The sequence below is a fragment of the Parambassis ranga genome, chromosome 3, assembly GCF_900634625.1.
Source record: "Parambassis ranga chromosome 3, fParRan2.1, whole genome shotgun sequence".
NCBI classification, from domain to species: Eukaryota; Metazoa; Chordata; class Actinopteri; family Ambassidae; genus Parambassis; species Parambassis ranga.
This window is the reverse complement of record NC_041024.1, coordinates 7,456,772-7,482,176: the sequence shown is the minus strand read 5'-3', so window position 1 is coordinate 7,482,176 and position 25,405 is coordinate 7,456,772. Positions and strand designations below refer to the sequence as shown.

The 25,405-nt window shown below is 39.7% G+C and overlaps 3 protein-coding genes across 7 annotated transcripts in view; 1 reads left to right on the top strand and 2 right to left on the bottom strand.

The window, feature by feature from the left end:
• The window catches only part of nhsb (Nance-Horan syndrome b (congenital cataracts and dental anomalies)), a 33,047-nt gene extending 32,061 nt beyond the window's left edge, over window positions 1–986 (top strand). Inside the window, exons 12-13 of the mRNA XM_028402085.1 lie at window positions 61–184; window positions 353–986. Coding sequence (XP_028257886.1) covers window positions 61–184; window positions 353–986 — 758 coding nt within the window. The remainder of the gene's footprint in view (window positions 1–60; window positions 185–352) is intronic.
• ace2 (angiotensin I converting enzyme 2) overlaps window positions 1–5,151 on the bottom strand; it is a 46,446-nt gene extending 41,295 nt beyond the window's left edge. Inside the window, exon 1 of the mRNA XM_028402087.1 lies at window positions 5,075–5,151. The gene's annotated coding sequence lies outside the window, so the exon portion shown is untranslated. The remainder of the gene's footprint in view (window positions 1–5,074) is intronic.
• Window positions 5,152–6,021: 870 nt separating this feature from the next.
• Window positions 6,022–25,170, bottom strand: scml2 (Scm polycomb group protein like 2). Of its 5 annotated transcripts, none has more exons than XM_028402718.1 (14): window positions 25,090–25,170; window positions 21,720–21,793; window positions 21,394–21,462; window positions 20,987–21,057; window positions 20,549–20,783; window positions 20,316–20,404; window positions 19,672–19,915; window positions 10,652–10,956; window positions 10,185–10,314; window positions 9,626–9,832; window positions 8,513–8,686; window positions 8,147–8,362; window positions 7,908–8,062; window positions 6,022–7,829 (listed from the first exon to the last, which is right to left on the bottom strand). In XM_028402718.1, the coding sequence occupies exons 2-14, from the start codon at window positions 21,739–21,741 to the stop codon at window positions 7,704–7,706; spliced, it is 2,043 nt and encodes a 680-aa protein (XP_028258519.1). In that variant the 5' UTR covers window positions 21,742–21,793; window positions 25,090–25,170; the 3' UTR covers window positions 6,022–7,703. The 5 variants fall into 5 exon arrangements, with proteins under 5 accessions (XP_028258519.1, XP_028258522.1, XP_028258521.1 ...); XM_028402721.1 differs by having other exon boundaries at window positions 10,185–10,311; XM_028402720.1 differs by having other exon boundaries at window positions 25,098–25,160.
• Window positions 25,171–25,405: the final 235 nt, after the last annotated feature.

Below are 25,405 nucleotides of genomic sequence, written 5' to 3'. Positions count from 1 at the left end.
TAATAATTTTAAGTGATCGGACAATCAGATGACATGTGATAGGGATGTTGTGTACTGCAGATTCTACACCCAGTGATAATTCACTCTCCCCTCTGATGGATGACACCAAAGTGGATGATGACATTATTATCACATCACCCAACAAGACCCGTACCACCGAGGACCTGTTTGCCATGATACACAGGTGCTGTAAATCTTGTATTGGTGGTTTATCTATTTGAGCATCTATGCACTGCTATTGTTATCAGAGTTCAATTGTGATTCATCTACTTTATTATCTTTTTTCATATATTTATGTAATCTATTAATTAACTGTCCAAAATTAATTGGGACTATACTGTGACATCCTCAGATCCAAGAGGAAGGTCCTGGGCCGTAAAGATTCTGGAGACCTAAACGTGAAGTCCCGTCTCTGCCCTACAGCACCAGTAACCCCCAGCAGTGTCTCTACAGTAGTTATTCCTCCAGCGCCCCCACTCAATATTCCAGCAACCTTAGCCAGTGCTGCTGGATCACAAAGAGCCCCAGTGCCAATCTATCGCAGCGCCAAGAAGTCCAGCACGTCCAATGAGGAATTTAAACTCCTGTTACTTAAGAAAGGGAGCAGGTCTGATTCCAGCTACCGCATGTCAGCCACAGAGATTCTGAAGAGCCCTATCACCCCGAAAACACCTGGGGAGACTGTTCAGGAAGGGCCAATTAGACAGGCTGAGGAGCCACCCTCTATGCTTCAAGAGCCCCCCATTTCTGGCCTGGAACCAATCCAGATACCAGGTCTTTTTCCCAGGGCCAACTCTGAAAGTTTCACCCCCAAAACCTTGCCAATGTCAGCTGCATCACGACAGGGACGTTCTCGGATACCCCCTGTAGCTAACAGCAGTCGCTACAGTACACGAAGTCGACTGTACACAGCCCCCATGCAAGCCATTTCTGAGGGGGAGACGGAGAACTCAGATGGGAGCCCCCATGATGACAGATCCTCCTAAAACCACCCGATAAGAGATGTCCTTACTTCTTAGCCTTGTCCTTCATTTGAACAGGCCCTGTCTACTCTTCCAATCTTGGATAGCAGTGTCATGGAGGCCTATATCATTCTTGCAACACACAAAATCTGACTGTTGCTGAAATGCACCAAGTTAGAACTATACAATTCCAGACTGTTGTGAAATACTGAATTAAAGGGATGATTATGAAAAACCTTGAGGATATACCTAAATACTGTATCTAAAGAATAGCTCTCTCATAGTTAAAACTTCAAGACCTATTTTGATTGAACTGTCTTTTTCTAAAAAAAAAAAAAAAGTATAATAAAATATTAAATAAAAAAACAACCCAAGATGATGATATCAAAAGAAATTTTATGGAATACAAACAGGTGTGGGTGTGCATGAACAAGCACATGCGACATCTGCTAATATTTCTACTTTTGAATGGTGTGGGTGAGTGTGTGTCATTAAAGAACGGTTTTCTTATAAAAATTTACAACAGTAAAACTGTTGTAAAACTATAACAGTATTTCCTATTCTTTTAACTTATGGTGCCCAAAGCATCACTCAGACATCAGAGTAAATACTCAATAATCCTGCCAATAAATCAAGGGTTGTTAAATAGTGGAAGTTACTAACAGAACCAACTCATTATATTTCCATCAGCTGACCTGGCATTGAGAGTATATCACACAGAGCCAGAATCTTCACATAAATTATATCCCAAAAGATAACATGATGCATGTATTTTTGTAAAATTACGCCTCAGAACAAAGTTTCACCATGTTGCATGACCCTAAATGGAAACATCCCCTGGATCCTGTTAACATTGTTGTGGTTCTTTTGTATTATAAAAAAATAATTAATCTTTCACTGCAAGAGATTTTAGTGACATTTTTTACCACATTGCCAGTGATCTAAATTGACTTGGATTTGAGTGTCAAACAAGAAGGAGCAAGGGCTTGCGCCTATTTGTCTAAGATACAGGCTAATTTTGGACAATCGCACAGTGGCCTTTCTCTACTAGAGGTGGTTGTAAGCTGGGCATTTAGAAATCCCTGCACATACATGGAGCTGTGCCATGTTCCACCAGTATTTAATCACAAACTGATTTTAAACTCAACCTTAAAAATCTAGTTCGCCTAGACTGATTACAGCCTTTCCAGGTGCTGGCCAGTCTTGCTGTGCTGACTTGAAGTGGAAAAGGAACATTTTAAAGCAGATTTAAACATACCATTGAGTGCAGACGGTAAAAATGCTTTAGAAGGTCTTCAATCGGTTTGACTAGAGGTTAAATTGGAAAGTTTTCCAAGAACCAACCTTGCTTTTGCACTTCATTATTCTTCAAGTATACTCCTTGAAAAGAAAATATATCTTATAATGAAATGCATATGTATATTTGTACTGCATATAAAAAAATCATATCTATATAAAATGATGAGCAGAAATTTTATAGGGAATCAATCCGAGTGTAGCAAAGAAGAACAGGTCTCACAACATTACACATGAATCTTAGTGATGTACACTGTTCTCCTCTCCTCGTTGCCTCTCCTTCATTTGCACTGACCCAGTAGCATTAGACAGGTGAAAGCTCAACTCAGCGGCTGGTGTACACCGTTTGTCTTATCCTCAAAACCTCACTCACAAAATCTGAAATAGAGGAGACAAGGAGTACATACTGCACCACTAATAATTATTAAAAGTTGCAACCACTGCATTGCTACAGCCTTTTCTATTCAACACAGGGGTTAGTGTGCCGTAAAATCTTCCTCATCCCTCTGATAAATGTTACGCATGCAAAGTATTCAGTTACAGGAGCAAACTATCATCAGTGGAAAGCTTGAACTCTCACCTGCCTACAACAGCAGCAACACAACACACATATTTCTTTTGTTCAGAGACCTTACTTCAATTGAAACCATTCACTGTATTCTGTGAATACCTCAGCAAGCATATTACTGTATTACTGTAAATGATAGATAGATAGATAGATAGATAGATAGATAGATAGATAGATAGATAGATAGATAGATAGATAGATAGATAGATAGATAGATAGATAGATAGAAAACCACAACTGTTTGATACTCAGCGAATCTCAATTGCAGAACTGACACTGTGTAAGATGGAGAGAGTAAAAAGCTGTGAACTGATTATTAGTATTTTACATCATCATACCCATATTGCTGAAGCGCACTTGTTCCTGTTCATTGTTTTATTTGTTGTGTTTTCTATCGCATGCAATAAGTGAAGAGGGGAAAAAAGGAGAAGAAAAGGACACCACCAAATCATTATTTTTATCTGAGGGATGTCTCCATGAGAGAAAAAAAAGATTTTGTATTTTCCATTCAAATGTCAAGTTCAATAGTGTGTTCTATAGATGTACAAAATGTCTGGCTAATTCTGTTCTGTATAGTTGTGATCACAAACAGGGGTTTATCTTGTACTGTATATCTACTCACTGGACAATCATAAGTATATGAGACTGTAAAGAAAATGATATAGAATCTTTTGGGAGGGGGAAATCTGACCACTTCTGGTGCTGGGTCCTAGTCATGCTGGAGCTGTGGAAGTGAGAGAAATATTTTCCAGGAGAAACTGCTGATTCCATTTAAAGGTCATATCGGACACTATGGATAAAATGTTTTTAAAAACAACAACAACAACAAAATAAACACAGAAGTGGAAAAAATACCAATCCGTAGACCCAAAACCTACTTTGATGTGAACAGGAAGACACCATCTACTTTTTGACTCGTTGATATTTTTTGACTCCCACAAAACATTATTACCGAATAAAATAAAAGAAATAAACCAATGTGTAGGATTACTACAGTGTTGCATAAAATGAAATGTGACTCTGTGAATTGCCATTTAAAATTTCAAGTATTTGTTTAGTGTGATTTTACCGTACTGTACCTGGCATTACATGGGAAATTTAAGACTGTTTTCTTCATTTTTAAAAGCAGTGGATAAAGGATTGCTTGACATAATTTGATAAGACAGATAAACATTGTCATGCAGACTCTAGTTTAGCCTTCATTTTTGCCCCCTAAGTCCTCAACAGCTTGGGAATATATATCAAAAGAAGAATCTATAATTTTTATAGATTTTTCCCAACCTGCTTCCAATGTCTGCACGCAATTCTACCCTGAGGAAAGTATGAAACAACCACTTGATATTTTTATTCAGATGTGTACAGTATGGAATAACACTAAACAGACTTTAAATAAGTGAGAGAGAACTGAAAAAAATACATTGACGCCAAACTGTATCTATATATAAAAAAAAGCTCCATGTTTAAAACTAGCTAGGACTTAACAGATTTGAATCACTTTTGTATTTTTGTATAAACCTGTAAATACGTTTTTAAAGAAAAAAAATGCAAATTCTTTCTTTTGTAAAATAAATCAATAAAAGATTAAAAACAAAAAAGTTTTTTTTTTGAAAGTTTACATTTTCAAGCCTTTGTATATTTTGGAGCTGTGCAACACCTTCAGTCTTGTATTTATTTTTGATGGGAGGGTAAGGGGTATTCCAACATTGTGAAAATTCCATTATTCTATAACTAATTCATTTTAACAGCTCATCAGGCTGCTTAGTAACTGTGCATAGAAAAAAGCCAATAAATGTGATTGCATTGACATGGAAGGCCTTTTGTGTGACAATTCATTTCCGCCCCCCAGAAACAGGTGCACTGACAGACCCCTTCCACTAGATGGCAGTGTTTTGTTGTGATTTGTTTTCAGCCTAAGCTACATGCTGCAGGTTAGATTCTTTCATTTTTAGATCCAACTCAGATTCATCATCACTGTGCTTTAGATATGCAGCCAACAGAAGAACAATTGAGGACCACTTTTATCACTTTCAACTACAGAAACGTTTGACGGTTTCCCTACTTAAATCACATAAGAATTGTACCTATATTAAATTAACACGACTGAGCTACCTTCAGCTGAGCAAAAAACAGATTAGAAATGTATCCAGATAAAAAGACGGTAGCATATCACAAAGTTTCGGCTATAAATAAACCGCACTACCTGCTCGTATATCTCATAATACTGTATCTGAGTGTCAGTTAAACTTACTGTCATAGGAGGCCAAAACTTCAGGATGAAGAACGAGACGAGCGAAGTGATTGTTTACATGAACCCGGGATGCTAACTGTTAGCCAGTCGGTGCACCGCTATAATGACCTCGACCTCTACAGGAACTACAAACAACTGTTCCCATCGTCAATAACAGTTTGAATTAAGCGGGGCCCCCCCGCCCCCATTTATGATTAATACCGTTGAATGGCTTTTTTTTTTTTTTTTTAAGTAGTTTCATGTCCCTGATATAGTCCAATGTAAAATGACTGATTTTGTACCATTATTAGTTATTTGTAAATATATTGGCATATTGTCCCTGCTTTCCTTTAAATATCACTTAGATAATTTAATAACATGTGGTGGGGGACGGGGGCCATTCCTAAGAATTAGCAGAATAAGCCAGTTGATCCTGATTGCATCTGGTAAACCTTTTCAACTTGCTGATCTTTTAAACAATGATTCCCCATGGACTGTCACTTTTCCTAAATAAGGAATCCATGATCCTTTGACCTTTAACCCCTTAACCCGTTGCACAAACACACACACACACACACACACACACACACACACACACACACACACACACACACACACACACACACACACACACACACACACACACACACACAACCCACCAAAACTAAATAGACATGAATGTTTTTAAGCATTTCTTTATCCCTCATTTTTCACCCTTCAGGCCTAAACAACAAAATCTGTTTGATTTGGTCTATTTTTAAAAATATGGGTTATGAATAGACATAATTTGTTTCAGCAAGTCACAAGTCAAAAGGTTGTTAATCTTGTGCTGGGCTCTCAAACACTAAGGTGATGTAAACAAATGTTTAATTGTGTGAATGCATATCAAACATTTTTAACAAACATCTTTTTGTTGAACTTACAGTAAAAACTTGTAAATATATATACACAAATAAAATGCTGCGGCGCAAAAAGATGACAAGGCATAAAAAATACATCGTTTGTTATTGTGCAGTCCCGTCTATGTTGTAGTAATGAACACAAAAAGCTAACGATGAAAATTCAAAACGACTCTTACTTAAACCTGAGATTCACATTAAAGCAAGACGGTTTCAAGTATCAACTTGTTACCACTACAGGAGAGCAACAGTGTGAAATGCAGCTACAACAGACATGATTTGGTTCAAACATGGTTCTGAAATGTTCAGAAAATGAGACTTTCTGCCATCAAAATCAGATAAATACTTGTGAATAATTACTCAGACACAATATTGTCCTCTAGGTAGTTATTTGATGATGCACACGAAAACTATTTCAGGCAGAAAATAAAATGATTATACACTTACGCTTGATACAGGTTGATACACTTTGTTACAGTACAAAATGATATCAAAAACAACCTCTTAGCTTAACTTTGTACAAAAACAGTTTCTCCATCATTTTTACTCTCTGGGGAAGAAGCACTTTAACTTCCTGTACAGCACTCCATCTTGACCATATAATTTTATATTTGATGTCAAAACACATACAGTATTCCAGTCATCAACTGTTCTTGTGTGTGTGTGCGTGTGATAGTGTGACTGTTAAAATATTTCACAATCATAAAGCCACATCTTTGCTCAAGCTGAGACTGGGTAGCCTGAATGTCTTCCAGCATACAGACAGACACAAATAAATGAGGCATAACTCCTCAGTATATTTTTTTTCCTTCCCGAAGAAGCCACCACTGAAATAAAAATGCTGCCAATGTTGATTTATAATCGATAACAACTTAAGTGTTTGGAGGACAGGAGAACCATTTATGCAGTGACTTCAGGGAATAAGACTTCTCCAACCCGTCAACACCTCCTGCTGTTCAGTACCTGTTAGCAGTAATACATTCACTGGCATGCATAACATTTGACAGTCTGGAAGAAACGCAGCCATTCAGAACCTTTATTGCATTGTTAGAAATGATGCAGCGAGACACGTTCACTGCCAGTACCTGAACTAACCACTCCCGGTCTTTAGTGCAGAGCGTCCATCCTGAAGTTATGAGCAGGGAGGATGCTAGATAAAGATGTGTGTATGTCTGTGTGGGTGTGTAAAAGTGGCAATATAGAGGTAAACTGAAAAAAAACTCAATTTAAGGAGAAATTAAAATACTTCTTATCCTCAGTTTATGACATCTAAGCTAATAATGTGTATTTTCTTTTAAAATGTGTCCTAAAAATTAAAACAAGAATCATGTTCAAGTCAGGACAGTCACATGATGTGAGTCACAGAGTAAAAACGAAAAAAACTACCCAATGTATACCTAGTGTGTTAACATCTGATTAACCCTTCTATTGACTTTCCAAACAAAACGGCCTAAATGCAGATTTAAAGTCTTCTCCACATTGCCACAAGTAAAATATTGAGGAATGATCCTCCTCTGTCCTCGGATCATACAATATCCATCATATATAAGATGTAAAAATGGAGACTCTCTCTCTCTTGAGATTATTAAAATTCCCCAAACACACAAGGTAGCTCCTACACAACCTCAGTGTCTTTGCCGATAGCTACGTCCCTGGCTCAGGTGGAGTCACACTGCTCTAATGTATGTCCCTGTAGAGCAATACATGTTTGTGTGTGTGTGTGGTGTCCAGTGAGAAATGAGTGTCTTCATCTACTGTTTGGTCTGCTTCAGCTTCTCGATGTGATGACACAGTTTTAGCGCTGGGCCGAGTTTCAGTCCCATGTACTTCATAATGACATCACTTCGCAGCAACATCAGTGCCTTGCCGTCAATTTCCTGCCATGAGAGGAGCGTGATGTCAGAGGCAGATCGCACAGGTTCAGGTGTTGGAATGGCGGAAACGGAAATACTCACATGCTTTCTGAAGAGCTCGACATGTGGGCCTAGAGTGTGCGGATCAGCCTCTTGAACAAACCGTATGACATCGTCAACTGACCAGGAAGAAGCGTTGTTCACAGCCAAAGCCTCCTTGTCCTGTTTCACGTGGTCTGGGCCCGTTGTTGAACTTGCTGATGTAAGATAGTAAGAGAAAAAAAACCTCATCAGAATCATTTTTGAAGTCAGAATTTTTGTGTGTGTGGGTTTAGCCTTACCCTCGACTCGTCTGTGTGCACACATGGGGCCACGCTCAGTCGGGTTGGAGCTGACCCGTCGTAGTGGTGGCGGCGTTTGTGTGTGTTCAGGGTAATATGGCCGCTCCCTCTTTGCCGGTCTGTAGTCTGATGTGTTGTGAATGGGGCGTGTGCTGGGAGTGGGATCCTTCACAGAATTGTCGTTGGACAGCCCGTTCTCTGTGCGGGACAGCGGTTCTGTTTCAAGACAGGACGGGACAGATATTTAGGCTCCATACACAGAATCTCCATGTTCAACTTTATTTATTGATATACAAAGGACAAAAACAAGACTTTACTTAGTCCTTGCTTTACAATTACTCCACACATACAGATATATTTTCCCACCTGACTTGGTTCTGCTGTAGAAGCGTGTGTTGTTGCTGTAAGGGCTAAATGGCTGTGAGCTGAAGAGACTGTCACTCTCCAGATGTTGGCACATGTTCTCCAAGAACCGCAACACAGAAGACGCGCTGGAGGCCGAAGGCAGCTTCACATATCGAATACCATGTTCAGACCGTACTGTGGGCAGAACAGAACACTTATCAGTCTGCATACAGCACACACACACGCACACAAACAGTACATGCATTCACAGTTAAAAAACACAGCAGATGGTATAGGGTTAGCTCCCTCCTTGTGTATTTCAACCCCATCCCACTCTGCCCACCACCCTCCCACCCAAGCCAAGCCGGCACAAATCCACAAATTAAATCCCTTCTCCCCACCGAGCCTTACCCACACCATTCCCAATCCAGCCCCCCAAGGGAGACTCAATCCCAGAATCCCAAACCAGGTTAGACGCACATGTCACTTCTGATTACAGACACACTGCTCACATCAGCTGCAGCCACGGGCACCATTTTTAATCCTCCTGTCTCGCCCCTCTCTCTTTCTCTCTCTCTCTCACACACACACACACACACACACACATACATGTGCTTCACCAAATTTCACCTGGCTGATTACCTATCCAGGATGTTAGAACTTAGAAATGATCTAGCACTGCTTTTTTCTGAGCTTATTCCATCACTTGCCAGGAGTTGGGCCATTTGCTTTTTAACCACCAGTCAGGGATTCCACTAGAGGGCACAGCAGAGACCTCAGACTATAACGAATTTCATATGATTCACTTAGAGTAATCGTCACTGTCCCCACTCCATTTTTCCACCATTGTCACATAACCTATCACATGTGCACATTTGTGAAAATGTGTAGTGAAAGTTTAGCATAAAATGTAAATAATCACATACAGTTCTCTGCAAAGGTAAAAATTTAGGCTATATATTTGACTGAGGCCTGTCACTAGGCAACCTACAGTCACATAGAAACATACAGTGAGATGAAGACACATAGTACTGTAATTATATGTGCTGGTAGACAATGCACACACTACTAGAGCAATGCTTCTGCCTCCAGCTAAGTAACAAAGAGGCTTGCTTGCCTGTGGCTTTCATTTACCTCTGATGACCTCTCCTCCTGTGTGTGACTGGCTCTGTAGAAAGGACAGCAGCACTGACGGCTGGTACGTGCAGTCCACGCAGGCCTGAACAGCCTGCTGAAGCACAGCGTTGACTGGAGCTGGACCAAAGTGATCTGGGAGCTGCTGCACTAGCTTTCGGTCAAGATGCGGGCCGTAGTCACCGTGCTTGTTTACATAAACACAGACTTGGGATCACAAAAAGAAAAGGAAACATCAGCAAACATTGGATAGTAAAAAGTATTTAAAACCATCATATGAGTATTCCACCCATTTTACACTCGGCTGATACGGTTCATGCAGCTTTAAATTTGCACCTGCATTTGGGAAATTAATCCCTACTTTCCTGGCAAATTCTGTCAAATATAATCGAAAACACCTGTGAAGTGTCTTGATGTCTCTCCACAGGTTCTTTAAGCAGCAGACTTTTTTAACGATTTTTTTCTCTCATTTCTCTCTCCTAAAAGCTTTAGAAATGTGTTCATTAACAGTTAAGGTGGATTAACGGTTTATATTTTAATATTTATATCATCTATTTACCTGTGCAAACTACATTTGAGCTGTTGCTAAGGTTGCCATCTGCTGAGACATGGCCAGCGCTCAATCGGCTCTCTGGCGGTGGAGCTGCAACTGACGTCGCCCCCAGGGACGGCACCACCCGAGGCTTCTTCTGGAGTAAAAAGCAAACAAACCCCATCTCATTAAAGCTCTGTAACCTACAAAGGCTGTTAGTTAATGATTTATTTATTTATAGTGTGTTTTAACTTTACCACGCATGAATGTCACTGCCATACAGCAGCTTGTAAAGCAAAGTTGTTCTCAGTACAGCTTTTTTTTTCATCATGCATTAATATCCACAAAAACCATCTCCTTTCTTTCCTGAAACAAATCCACCTCTGACTGTGTCTCCTCTTCATCTGAATCTTTTCTACCAACATGCATTAAACATGAAATGACAGGGTCACTGGCCCACAGTATAACACATTACTCCTCTTGTGACATCTCACCTTGTTCTTAGGCTTGGGCCCTCTCTTCTTGTGTGGTCTGGGGGCCAGTTGAGTCTCAGAGCTTGTTCTAGCTGGGTTCTGTGACGCTCCATTTACTGCTGCTGCTGCCGCTGCCTCAGCCGCTGCCTTCAACAAAGCTATCGTCTGCGATTTAGGACGACGGCCTCGCACACCCTTGCGGACAGGGAGGGGTGGCAAGGGGTTGGGCAGGCGGTATGAGGTCTGCATGGAGGAGGAGTTGAAAGAGGAGCGACGTGTGGTCGAGGTGGAAGAAACAGGAGCGAGGAGAGCACCAGGGAGGGTAACTGGGATAACAGGGGTTGAAAAGACAAGAATATAATAAATATAGATTTTCTTGCATTGAAACATTTAAAAAAGGGTAATAATTTTAACAGTGTGATCAGACAACCAAAAATGGCATCTTATTGCCATACATGGCCACCCACAAGGCTGCAATTAATGTGACTATTTCCTTTATTATTGCTTAGTGCATGCTCCGTATCCATGCACAAAGGCCTCAGATGAAGACATTACTTATTGTAGTCTGTAATCTACAAGATAAAAAGATGGGGCAAACTGAATCTGTGAGTGGTCCTGCAGAGATTTGTTTTGATTTTTTCAGATTGACAGGTCCTTTGTGCTGAGCCCCTCCCTGCACTGAAATCAGAGTCAAAAGTCACGAGTCCCCAGAGACCATCCTGCTGGACGATTCCTGTTTCCAGAAACAAAAATAGCCTACTTACTGTGGCAATGAAGTCTTTTCCTTCTTATAAATATCTAATCAAAACAAAAACTGTAATTGAAATTGTAATCCTAAACACATAAAAGACCTTAAAGTTTTGGTTAGAAAGGAATTGTACTAAGATGTTTACTAGGTTAATATGTGACTCAACTAAACTTGATTCACAAGACTTTATATAGCTGCACCAAAACTTTTGCATATATATAAACAATGCAGGCTACAGAAAAACTTTACTTTTCACTCGCTGCCTTTAGCATGTTCCGGGCATTTCTTGTTACCGTACTCATCAGCTGGTGAGTGTGCTGGCGCATGTAGAACAGAGTTATTGCAAAGTAAACACTGTATTAATCTATGTTCAGATATGTCTTGATGCTAGTACGTTGTGTGCATGAACACACAGTAGCCAGGGACATCCTGGTGGCCTACGGGTGTTCTAGATCTATCCAGAAATTATTATTGCATCCATCTGGCTCCCTTCCCTTCATTTCCTTTACACAAACTAAACAAACAAATCTAAACAAAACAACAAGTGTGCCTTAAAAATACTCCTGCAGCCTCCTTAAAGGTGCTCTATAAAACATTAACGATCTTTAACTTTACTGAGGACATAAATATTACTCAAAAACATGAGAAATAGAGGGCAAAGACTGTTCAGAAGAAAAAAAAATTGAACAAAGCAGTGCCACCACCCCTTTCTGTCTTCATTAGCCTGAGCGTGACGCTGAGATATGATCACATAATCACCACAGTGGATGTGTGAAAGAGAGAGAGACACGGAGAAGAAGACAAAGATAACAATCTCCTATTTCAATACCAGTGTTGTATGGCTTGGTGAGAGCGGGGGACTGAAAGTGCATGTGGAAGCTCTCGAGGGGCCACAGCTTTCATTAGAGCCTCCTTGACTGAAGCAATATGGTGCAACTATGGAAGGTTTACAGTATTCTCTGCGGGGCCAGCCGAGGTGCCCTGAAAGCTGCTTAATTGGGAAATGAGTGAAAGTGGGCGTAGAATAGAGTCGTGTCTTGTTTCGGGGGGGGGGGGGGGGGGGGGGGGGGGGGCAGCGAGGGCGGTCACACAAAGCGTGCTCACAGAGCAACATCGATACTGACCCGCACGCACAGTGGCATTTAGCTACAAGCCATAAACCCTACAAAGGCAGATCAAAAATTTGGTTTGCAGGGTACCACTCAGTGTCAGCAGGTTTTAATTCACTGTAGGAAATCTGAGTCGGGGGGGCCTGCTCTGATCTTTCCCTGCTGTAAAAGAATTTAATCCATTCACATTATGAGACAACCACCAGAGCAACACACTGATTTCTGTCATATGGTACTTGTTTATCTTCACATTTAAAGAGTGAACACCTTTTTCAAACTTATTTTTACAAAAAACACTGCTTATAAATTATACACTATCATGCAAGCATGGTCTATATCAGTGTATTTGAAGCTATGTGATGTTTACATGGAACTTTAAACAGACTGTATGTAATTTAAAACCCTGTTGATCTACACAGACTTAATGACTGAACCATGATGTGGAGGCTGAAAATGAAAGCCAGGGTTGCTTTACACAAATAATCTGGAACCTTTCTGGTAGCCAACATTGTTAAATCATAATGATAATGTTAAATATGCAAGCACTTACAACACTGACTTCATTAGACAGGTGTGCTAAAGAAATGTGAAACAATTGTCACCTTAATCATACGACTAATGGAAGCAAGGCCCCACATCATACAATTATACATGGTGCAGGGAAGTATAGAACACTCTATATTTCATCTAGAAGGTTTCTGTAACGACACATGTTACTTATTACTAATGAACTAAATAAAGTGTATTGACAAACATTACTTGATTGCAGATGTGTTATATATTTTGCAAATACAATGTTCAGGCTATGAAAGGAAAGCTAGACAGTTTGTACTCAGCACTGATAATTGTGATTTGTAGTAAATTGTGCAAAAATAGAAATAAATGACTACAAAAGTCAAAATCTGCATCAGTCACCTGAAAAATCCCCATAAACAATCTAACCAACACATGATTAGCAAGTACACGGTGCAACTAAACAGAGACATATGGTACTGATCGTGACTATATAATTCCAACTCGACCCAATGACCTGTGTAAGCCACAGCCCGGGGAAACATGTGCATATGAGTCTGTGTGTGTGTGTGTGTGCATGAGAACCACAGCACTATGAGAAGTGTGTCTGCTGTCTGGGGGGGTGGGGGGAGGGGTTCCACAGAGTTGCCTCTCATCTAATTATGCATCACACACAGACACACACACACCCTACAGGAACAGCAAAGCAAACAGTCCATTCACAAACATACATAAGCTGTTTTTTTTGAGTTTATAGCAGTTTGATACTCCTGAGCTGGCTATGCAGGTGTGTGTATGTGCATGTGTAGGGGAAGTGACTTAAATCACTCCAGGCTGTGTAGTATAATAATGCCAATGTTTTTTCCTCTACACAATCTCTTGCTTCAAAACACATCAACAAGTATATAAACTGTGTAATCTCACAAAGTAAGAAAAGAGGGTAAAATCAATGCAATGAAAATATCTGATATCCACTAATCCTTTCTTGAGCCTTCTTCGAACTAATTCCTGATGTCTCGAGCACACAAAAACACATGATGGAAAACACATGGAGCTGCAAACTTAATTACAACCAACATTACTGTTAACTCTGCAGCCGGAGTTTGCCAACAGGCACTCACAATGAGTTTGAATGAATGCAAGTCATTCAAAAAGTCTTCAAGCTAAACAAAGAAAACCGTGTGAAACAGCAGTTTTAACCATTTAGACCCAACAAGGAGGCGGCTACTCTTGTGAGACAACTTTCATCTGATGTATAGACTTTGTTTTTACACACTGCAAAAACATAAAGTAAATAGTTTTAGAGCAAAATATTCTTAATATTTTATGGATAGCATTATTGAATATCAACAAGCAATAACACATAAGGTACTACTTACTGACTGAAGCAAAAATATTGATGATTATTCAGATCATTTTAACATAGTTCACTGAAAATATAGCATTCAGAAACCTGTGTAAACAAAACATCCTTTAAATCTGTACAGAGACAGTGAAAGTTTTTCTTTCAGTTCTATATAAAAGAAGAAAAAGCAAAAAAAAAAAAAAAAAGCTAAACTCACCAGGAAGTGCTCACGGACAAAGCAGAACTTCACTATAACAGTTGTAGCTTTTGTAGTAGGAAGAAGTGGTGGAGGTTGTAGTAGTAGTAGTAACAATACTGAGTGAAGTTGCTTCCTGGTTCTGTCTTTGTAACCTTCCCTTTTTTCCAGTTTTTCCTCTAATATATTTTCTTCATCTGCACTTCATTGTCTCTTTTCTGCGTCTCTATCAGCTGCTTCTTGAGTTGAGCCGGCAGTAGCCCACAACAAAGCCCACGCTGCTGCTGCTGGTGGAAGTCACTGCAAAGCCTCCCTCCCAATGAATGAGCAGGAGGAGGAGGAGGGGGAGATTTGCATAGGGGCTAGGGAGGGGTGTAAAGTAAAGGAGGGAGGAGTGGATGCAATAGGGAAGGGTGGGGGGAGTTGAGCCCTTTATTAATGTTATCTGTAGGCTATATCGACAGTCTACATCAGTCACCTGCTTCCAAGCAAACCTCTGTGGGAGAGTGAGATGACGAGGGGGGGAGCGGGGTTAACGGCAGGGCTCCAAGAGTGTGGATGGGGGATGGGAAAAGAAGTGATTGGGGAGGGGAGTAAAAGGTTAAACTGGATCAGAAGAGTCCTGATTGAAATGGGTGAAAGGGGGCAAACTCCTGGAGTTGGTGCACACACAACCCAGGGGGAGGAGGTGCCCCCCCTCCTTCCCTCCCAGTGTAACCCTAGACTATTCAGACATTCCCTGATGAAAGATGGCCAGGTCCAGCATCAGGAAGCAGTGGCATAGTCGGATATCACCCCAACTCTGGAACAATGTGCACAGCGGCCAGAGGAAGTCTGCATGGGAAAAGTCCCCTCAAAGACATCTTAATCTGGTTCGCGGAGCGCCGATGTTGACGATACAAGACAAAAGAAATTAATAAGAAGGAGCGTATATGGCTATAATTATCTAACATGATTGTTGATTTGTTCTTATTCTTGCAATAATTCCCAGAGCGAATGTGATTTGTTTCGTCTTTGAAGGCCAAATCAGAACGAGCTAAAACAAAACTAAACCAAAATCCAGAAATAATTTATGTCCATGAATTCATTATGGAGGCGTCCAGCAGTGTAGATGGTTATTTTTTTCATTCCGCATATTTCATCCAATCATTACCAAACTTTGGAAATAACATTAGTGGATTAGATGTTTTTCTATTTTGAATTATCCGCTGATGTTTTGTCAGGATTGGCTAAAAGTCTTTTGTGGGTGTGGCTGCTCGCACTTAATGTGTTATAACTCATGACTGCTTAAACATATTGCTGCCAAATTTGAGTCACATATGTAGGCTAGGACTAAGAGTGTGCCAAGTTTCATGTGGTTTGGACACACAGTAGTGAACACACATGTATTAAAGTTAGGGTAGGAGATTTTGAAAACTCAGTGAGAGTCAGCCAGATTTCAAAAGTAAACACACGCCCCTTTCTCTCGGAGCTCACCCCGAAGCCACGCCTCCCAATCACATGGACGCGCATCACCTGAAGACGAGCTGCGGTCTGTGACTTCGGCCATCATGCACGTACCTCTCTGGTGCATGCAGAGCAGGAAGAGAGTGACAACCAGCCAATACTCTGCGCAGGGTCGTCCCAGAGGATTGGCTGATGTTTTCAGTGTTTTATAGCTTCCACAGATGATTAATATTCTTTGCTTTAATGCCAAACTGCCAAACTAATTGGTTGCTATCAGATTGTAAAGAGAAGTTACACTAATTTAACAAAAAGTGCATCAGAATGAAGTCTCCTACCCGACCTTTAAATGAATGTGCCAAAATAGGTGATATCTCTTAAACTGTACAGGCTTCAGAAATGAGACCCGGCAGGCTTTTCATAGTAAAGCTGCGGTGCTGTAGTGCCAACATGCGACCACTTACAAAGTCACAATATTGTAAAGCTGTACAGATTCTGTGCTGCCTCGTGCTTCGTGATGTGTTGGTGCGTCTGGTTCTCAGTTACTCAGTGTGCTGTGGCTGTTTAAAGCTTCATCTGCAGCATGTTGGGTAAGAAATGACCCAGTCTTGGCATCCTTATTTGACAAATATGCAGCAGGGTTACAGCAAGACAAATTTTGATGAAAGCTAATTAGAAAATTTAAATGTATTAGTAATTACAGTCTCTCACTTCTTTTCTCACACTAGCAGCTCATTATAAGCTCATTAACACCTCAACCAAGCCCTACTCATTCACTTACCAACCGGATACAAACACGGGAGCAGTCTGGTGATTTACATTCTTTTCTTTTTTTTGTCCAGACACACAAAGAGCAAATCTCTGTCACTGTAAGACACAAATTAATCTGCTGCATGAAGCCGTTTAGCTCATGACTCCAGACTAATTTACTGGATTTCAAGGATTTCAAATGGAACACGTGATTATGTCCTCACTGCCATAATATGTATGGTTTCTTAAAACCCTCCACAAATTCAGTTTCCCATTTATAAAGAAACATTCCTGCTTTATACGAAAATAGCAATAAACATTTCAGCTTTGTACAAACTACACCACTGCCACAAGTCTGAGGAGAACACACTCTGACAGACATGTTACTGCTGTCATCCATCAGCTATGAGGAGAAAGCCCAAACAAAAACACACCCCCCATTAATCAAGGCGGGCAGCATGGGTTATTTAAAGCCACATGCTTCCTGACCTAAGGAACATCAACAACAGAGGAGGGAGTTAACAGCAAATAAATGGATGATTGATATTATTTTACGCCTGCTAAACTTGATCAAAACCCAAAGTTCAGACTCCACAAACATTTGTCAAAGTGATTTTGATGAATGGGAAACATGTAAATATCTGCCAAAGAAACTAAACAGCTAAACCTTCAACAGTAAGCTACGCCATTACAGCAAATCAGATGGCGACATATACTCCTGCAACCGCTGAGAATAATTACCATATAACTGTATCCTGATTGATAATTAATAGCTCAGTACTGCCTCCATACTTTAATAATATCAACCAAACCTCTAATTTCTGCAGACACACTGGGAGTGTTTTGCTTAAGCAAGGTTCAGGAGTCCCACAAAATAATGACATAAAAAAAAGTGGGGAGTGGGAAGCAGCATCATTTTTTATGACTTCAGAAACATGCACATTTTGAGAACTTTAAAACAGGTTAAGAGATATTTTAAGTATTTTTAAACAAGTTACAGTGCATGTAAACTGAAAAAGCTCCAGCAAATGAGTTCATATGAGAACAATTACACGTTAGCCAAAGAACCCAAAAGAAAAGCTCAAGATCATGATCAAGGCAAGACTGTGTATCTGTCAGCCTTATGTTGGTCTGAAATTGTCGAAAAAACCTTATATTGTCTTTGCAATAGCTTTAGTACAACAGAAAGCCAGAGCAACAGAAATATACTTTATAAAATAAGTGATATATGTTTTCAAATATTTTAAAAACTCCAAAACTTGTTTTGTTCTTCAGGGAGTAACGTCAATAAGAAAAAAATACTGCATTCCATTTCTTTGAAAGTGGGTCTCTGAGTGACCTAAATGTGCATGTGAATTATTTTCAAGGTTGTGGATAATTAATAAAGGATACATTATTAATCTGACAAGAGCTTTTTTTTCCATGTCAATAACATACAGTTATTTTCCTCAAACACACTTAATTAATATGGATGGACGGGCAGTCACATCCTTCATAAACAAAAAAAAGGTATGTCTGCATTCAAAAATCTATAATCTGTCATTCCTTTGTCACGTCTTTGTGAGGCAAAACGTTGGTGAAGTTCACATTATAAAAAACAGCCCGTGGTTATGTAAAGCAGCACTGACATATGTTAAGACAGATCAGAAACTGGAATCTGTTCAAGCAGGCCCTGCAGACTGTGTGTGTGTGTGTGTGGAGGTCAAAACTGTGGGTCACAACCATCCGACAAAGCCATCCAGCTCAACACAAAACAACAAATGAAATTCAAGCCTCAACATTTGGATTCCTCATTTAAAAAGACACAGATTCTAGTGGTGCTGCGTAAACTAAACCTCATTGAACCAGTTTACTATTGAATATTGACAATTTTATACTTTCACAATATCAAATAGGGTAAATACAACTAAACAATTATTAAATACAAAAAATTCACCAATATGTCCTCTAAACGATTATAATATAAACTGAAAACTATTAACAGTTATTGTTGGTTTAAATAAATAAGATTTATTTAAATTATTTATTTGCCATTTTCAGCTCATCTTGCCTACAATAATCTTGATCCAATCCACTCCAATCCAATTTTAGTTGTGATGGATATCGCATTACACTTAACCCTCTGTACATAGAACTGCACATTTTGCTTATTTTATTTTTTTTCTTACTGTTTATTCTTATTTTTATTATTGCTTATGCCTAAAATAAGTCTATTGTCTTTTATCTTAGTTTAGTTGTTTACAAAGTCATGTGAAGGGAACTCGCAAAGTAAGAATTTCATTGCTCGGTGTAACTGTAAAGTGCTGTGCATTTGACAATAAACTTCTTGAATCTTGAATTAGAAAAGATTCATGGCATATAAAATAAAAGACTATATTTTATTTTTTTTTACATTAAAAAGATAAAGATGTTTCCCCTTTGTTTTGTATCATTGTGACTGAATATCTTAGCATTTTGGACTATTAGTTGCACAAATTTGTACAATTTTCTATCTACAATAATCTCTTGATTAAATGTAAAATGCAGGTAAAAAAAAGCACCTCGTGCAAATAAACCTTAAACAGTGACGTACCTGGCTGCTTTTTGATGCTTTATGAATTTGCAAGTTATTTAAATCATCTGTGTAGGAATCATATACATAAAATGAGGCTAATCTATTCAAAAAGTGTTCAATGCAAAGTGCATTCAGTGGATTCATGATGTTCTGTTTAGGACCCGTGTGTCATTATTATAACTGCCATTTCCTTGTTTCATTCACAAATTCACCTCCACTACACTCTGTCTGTCCTCACAGCAACCCTCTATAGTGCGCCACATGCCAACATTTACACTGTGCTGCCCTCTACTGGTCAAAATATAAACTGTTGTTCCAAAACTCAGACACCATCAAAAACCACAAGAATCAAAGTAAGGAAAAAAGCATTAAGTGTTACTTACAGAAGTTTCCAGGTGGCTGTAAGCTGTGTTTCGTCAAGGTGCACCAGCCGACGGGGAAGATGTCTCTGGAGTCGAAGGGGCACCAATAGTCGAAGGCACCTCGCCAGCCGTCAAACATGACAAAAATCTCCTGACCTCTGACCTCTCCCACTGTGGCAGGACAGATCAGGTGGGGGTTCTTTCTGTCCACCGCCTCCAGCTTCATACCAGGCTGAAAGTAGTTTTTTGCAGGACTGGTTGGTTCCTAGAGACACACAAATAATGTAAATTCATAACATCTCTACAAAACAATGTCAATTATGGTGATGATGAACAAGATACAGATGAACCATGGGTGCAGAGAAAACTAAAAACTGTGCTGGTAAAAACCTAAATACTCTTTTTGCTGCAGTTGTCTGTGTCTGCCTGCATCCTATTACATGTGATATGTGAGCGGCTCCCCCTTGTGTCTGTTGTGGTTACTACAAAACCTCAGAAAACACTGCAATTAAAAAAAAGTTATTAAACTTTTTTATTAAAATATTATTTTAAGTTTCTACGATTATTTAAACTTATTCTTGTTTTCTAAGATAAAAACTGATTGTTTGTTTTCATGGCTTTTAAAAACTAAAAAGAGGAAGTTTGCAGACCCAAGTCATCATCACCTTCTTAAAAGCGGCGGCAGGAGCCATCTCTGCACCGCTGAGCGTCCGCAGGAGAAACATCGGCCATGAGGACGCGTTCATCCTGAAACCTGTAAAACACAGTCACACTAGTGCAGTTTATTTTGAGGCAATTACGTATTTTACATGTCTTAGTATTTGTGCACTAACTTGCTTTTTTATGCTGGTTTGATGACATGATGTCATCAAACGTGCGTGACAAAAACCGGCCTCACCCAGCGGTGGCTGCAGCATGTCTCCGGTCCGCTCGCATGTTCCTATCGGTTGGATGTCTGACGAGTCTACCAGCCGCCAGAAGTCGTTGGTGTTGTCGCTGCCATCCAGACGCAGGCGCAGACGAGTACCCATCATGCCCATCACCGTGGCGATGCATACCGAGTTAGAGTTGCGAGGATCCCGCGCCTCAAGTTTCATGCCTGCTTTGAAGTCATTGGAGGGGGGGACTCTGGACTGCAGACACAACACCACACCATCAGTCATCTCTGAGGCAAAATACTGACACCTGTTACAGCACAATACACAATGGAACTGCAGATACACACACACACAGCACTCATTTACTGCTAGTTTTTGTGTGGACAGTAAATCAACAGCTATAGAAAACACAACCAGGAACTCAACAACTATAAATGTAAAAAAAAAAATCCTCTTACCTGTTTAAAACAGGTCGGCGAAGCTGCAATGGAGGAGGTTTCTCTTAAATAGTCTTCCCAGCTGAATGGTTCTAAAAAAGAAAAAACAGCCCGACTGCTGGTAACTAAAATCACATGTGATAAGAAACTCTGACAGGAAACACAATAAAGTGGAAACCTTAAATGAAAAGCAGCAGGAGACCAAGAAAAGCCATATTCTGGTACCAAACCCATGCACTTCTGTGAGCAACCCCAGAACCTAATTAAGTTACTGATCACTGCATGTAGTGCCACAATCAAAAAAGCTATTAAGTCCAAAACTTTTTGGACTTAATAGCTTTTTTCTTCAACACATCTTCAACACAATCAGACTGTTAATGGAAGGATCAACAATGACAAGAGACAAGACAGAGATCTGAGTGCCCCACCGTTGGACTTGTCGAGGGCAGAGCCTGCTGTGATGCTGCTCCGTCTCTCCTTCTTCTCCTCTTTTTGATCTGAAATCAAACACAGTGATTGAACCGCTCATCAGAATTTGGGAGCTTCTGATATACAGACTTTAATTACACTGAGACTAAAGGCTGAAAAATCTGCAATTGTAATACAGAGACATTCTGAGAAAAGAAAAAAAAAGTTCTGATCAGAAACGTTTTGATTTATTTTTTTGTGATGTGTCTGAACTGTGATCAAATTGGCTTATTAGTACATCAGAGAGTCAGAAAGGACGACCTGACGGAGCACCGTGCAGACATACCTCTGTGCGGTGTTCGGCCCATGATGGGGAGGCTGCAGCAGGTGCGGTCGGTCAAGCAGGTACCTAAACACACACTGGAGACAACACAATTATCAGGATCAAAACTCCAAAGCCCTAATGTGACAAATTTGTTGAGATGTTCACACTATATGGACTACATTACACCCATCTAGAGGACCAGTATATTGCTTGGATTGTTTACATCATTTATATTTTGTGGTACAATCAGATCCGACCTCCCATGTTATCTAGGACAAAACCAGACGCTTTGAACTTTCTGCCTTTTACTAAATTAAAGGTGTAACCCTCTATTGATACCTTCACACCATTTTAAGGTCTATACTGATGTTTCATTCTATTTATAAGCTGTGTAAAAATGTCCTTTTATTTTGTCTTTTGACCTCCCTTCTACTTGATTGCGAATGTTTCTTTTTATATCATGTCATAATATATTTTTCCTGCCATACAAATGCTATGAAAAGACCAAAACCCAACAATGACAGGTTAGACAATGTCTGATGGCCTATTTTAGTGTATCACAATTATTATTATCAAACAACTTTTGAAAACACAATGAGCCACATTGGTGGTTCTTACATGAACACACACCCACACATGCTGTAGTGTATTGTGAACCAATCTCAATGAAGTAAGAGAATCAACTGTGTGTGTGTGTGTGTGTGTGTGTGTGTGTGTGTATTCATCCACAGCTAAAAATAGTCCCTAACAAACACTCTAGCTTGAGTGACGTTTGCTGAAACCTACAGGTGGAAGCACTTTTATCTTTTTTCTCCAAACACTCCTTATCACCAGTGGAAACAAACAGCAGTTAGTGCTATAGAGAGCTGGAAAAATCAACATTTATACTTGGAAAATAAATCTATAATTGACCGTAACTTTAAAATTATATCAAACCAGAGCAGCCATAAAGAATGTATTAGGCAGCAGCAGAAACATCTAATCCTATTAATTTTGCTCAGTAAACAGTGCTGTTATTCATTATGCATGATGCCAAAATGTAAACTCTGCATGCTGCATGTAGACTAAAAATAAACCATGCTGTAAATTGTTGTTATTCAAGACACCTGACAAAACATGCACTCCTAATGATGCAGTTGAAAGAACAAATATTACCTGACAATAGTTACCACACTATTTATGGTGAAAATATGGCAGAAAAGCCATCAGCACACTCCCAATCCCCGCACATATAGTAGCAGCTCAGAATCAGTGATAAATAATCCACAGCATCAAAAAAAGGTTTCAGATTAAATCCAGAAATTTCTCAAATGTTTCCAGACAGCGTCCTCTTTCTTTGTGTTTCAAAGTTTTAGCATCTGCACTGCCGTCGCTCCCCTTTTGAAGAGCCTTCTGTCTCTGCAATGAATCCCAGTCAGTGAGAAGGAGCCATAAAGATTCCAAGCTGCCATAAAAAGCCATTAAGACGTGTGGATGTGGGACGTCTGCTGGCCGACATGAAAAGGATTCCGGCTCTGCTCCTCTCTCTGCTCGCAGACTGCTTCAGTGTTTGCACTGGTCTGCTCGCCTCGCTGAAGAGGGTCAGACACAAAACTGCCCTGCAGACCAGGAAGCACTTAATTTTTACAACCTCCATTTCCACTAAGGCAGCCACTGATCTGGGATTAGGGTAATGTTCACAAACCTGAACAGTGAGAGGATCTGAGAGCTGGATTTTAGGAAGAGCTGTGAGAGTGAACTGTTCCCATGAAACCTTAGTAACAGTTATTCATTGTTATATATTGTGTAAGCCAAATATTCAAACATATAAAATAAAATCCTTGCAAAAATAAGCATCTTCTTTTGTGAGTTAACACCAGCAGAAAGTGTCCTTACATCATGTTAGTGGATGTTTTTCTGTGCAGTAAAAACAGTTCTTTTAAAAGGCTTTGACTTCCTCACAAGATTACTATGAACATTTATGGAAAGTGTAAAACAACAAAATAAAGTTTACATATAAAGTTTTTGGAATTAAACTTTTTTAAAAAATATTAAAAACAAAATTCTAACTTTTTGTTATTTCCATCAATAATAAATCTGTAATTTATATATTGTGATTAAATCTGTGGATAATAAAAAAACATAAAAGGCTGAAAAATGTCAAAGAAAATCTCATGTTACTAAAATGTGATTCATTGTTTGTACGGAAAAAAAAGCCAAGTAAGGTCAGTTTACCATCACATAAAGCAAAGAGGAGCAAAGGATAGGGTTGAAAATTAAATTACCGGTTTAATCATTTAACAAAAAGTGAATCATTTAAAGATCAAATGTCACAAGTTCCAATGTGATGAAGTGCTGCTCTTCTTTAGTAAACATCCCTGAGATTTTGAACATTATTTAATATGTCACAGATACAATGTGATATATGAATAAACCAATTTTCTGAACAGAAATCTTTTTAATGGAACCTATATTTTGGACTTTCAAAGGAGGATTAATAAACAAGATAAGGTTTGATTTTTTTTGTATAGTTTGCATTTGTGCTTCATCATTATAATAACTAAAATGATAAATAATTTAAATTGCAGATAAAAATCTTGTTTCCCCTCTTCTGCATGTTATTTATGGGGACAAAGGGGGTAATTGGCTCTTTAAAAAAAATGACAATAATGAGATCAGCTTGTAAATCCGGATTATGAGCCGTGGCCTCTTGTCAGTTTGGTGACAGGAGAGTGAGACAGGATCGCATTACTGCCTCTGAGAGGGAGGCTGAGGGAGGCTGAGGGGTGTGAGCCGCTGCAGGGCGTCACCTCCAGGATCATCACATCTAATAACTTTTACCACAATATTTTCCCTCCATCCTCAATGTTTTATTAGACAACAAACACCTAGATGTGCGCTCTATAGGAACCCTGTGTGGCATGAAACAGCAGCAGCACGCACGCGTGGAGGTGTGGATCAGTATTATTCCGTTTCATCTGAAGGCTGAACAAGCAGAAAATCCAAATAAACGTGAGGAAAAGTCTGTGACGCATTTTCATTTGGGTTATGGTCACATTTTGTGGGCGGGACAGCGCTCATTACACACACACAGGCTAAAAACACTGCTAATGTTACATTGTACCAAGCAGCCTGCATCATCGCGCTAAACCTTTATTTTGCGTGGCAATCCTCTGCAGGAGGCCAGTTAAACAGAAAGCAAAAAAAACCTGCAGAGTTTAAAGCAGCCAGAGAAAAGCAGCGAGCCCCCCCCCCCTCTCTCCGTCTGCACACACAGTATCAACACGCTCCGCTGTCTATCACTGAGCGGACAAACGCAGCCGAGCTCGACCGCTTTTCACCCGGAAAACCAAACGAGACAGAGAAAGCCCGCAGCACAGGACACAAACAATGAGACATGAGCCGTACCAACCGTCTGACCCGGGTATTTTTTTTTGGATGGGAGATTCCTCACTTTCTCTCACAGATGCAAGCCGCCATGTTCCCTGCAGCTCCGCGCATGTCCACAACGCAGTGCTGTAATTCATATTTTTCCACTAGAGGTTTAAATTAAAAAAAAAAAAAAAAAAAAAAAAAAAAAAAGACCGACAGAGAGACATGCTGAAGGAGTGGAGTTATTAATTAAACAAGATTTGATGCGTGTTGGAGGTTAATAAGAAACAGCAGGTCACGTGTTTGTTTTGTAGCTTCCGGATTTTCCCTGCAGAAGGAGAATGACACCTAACAGC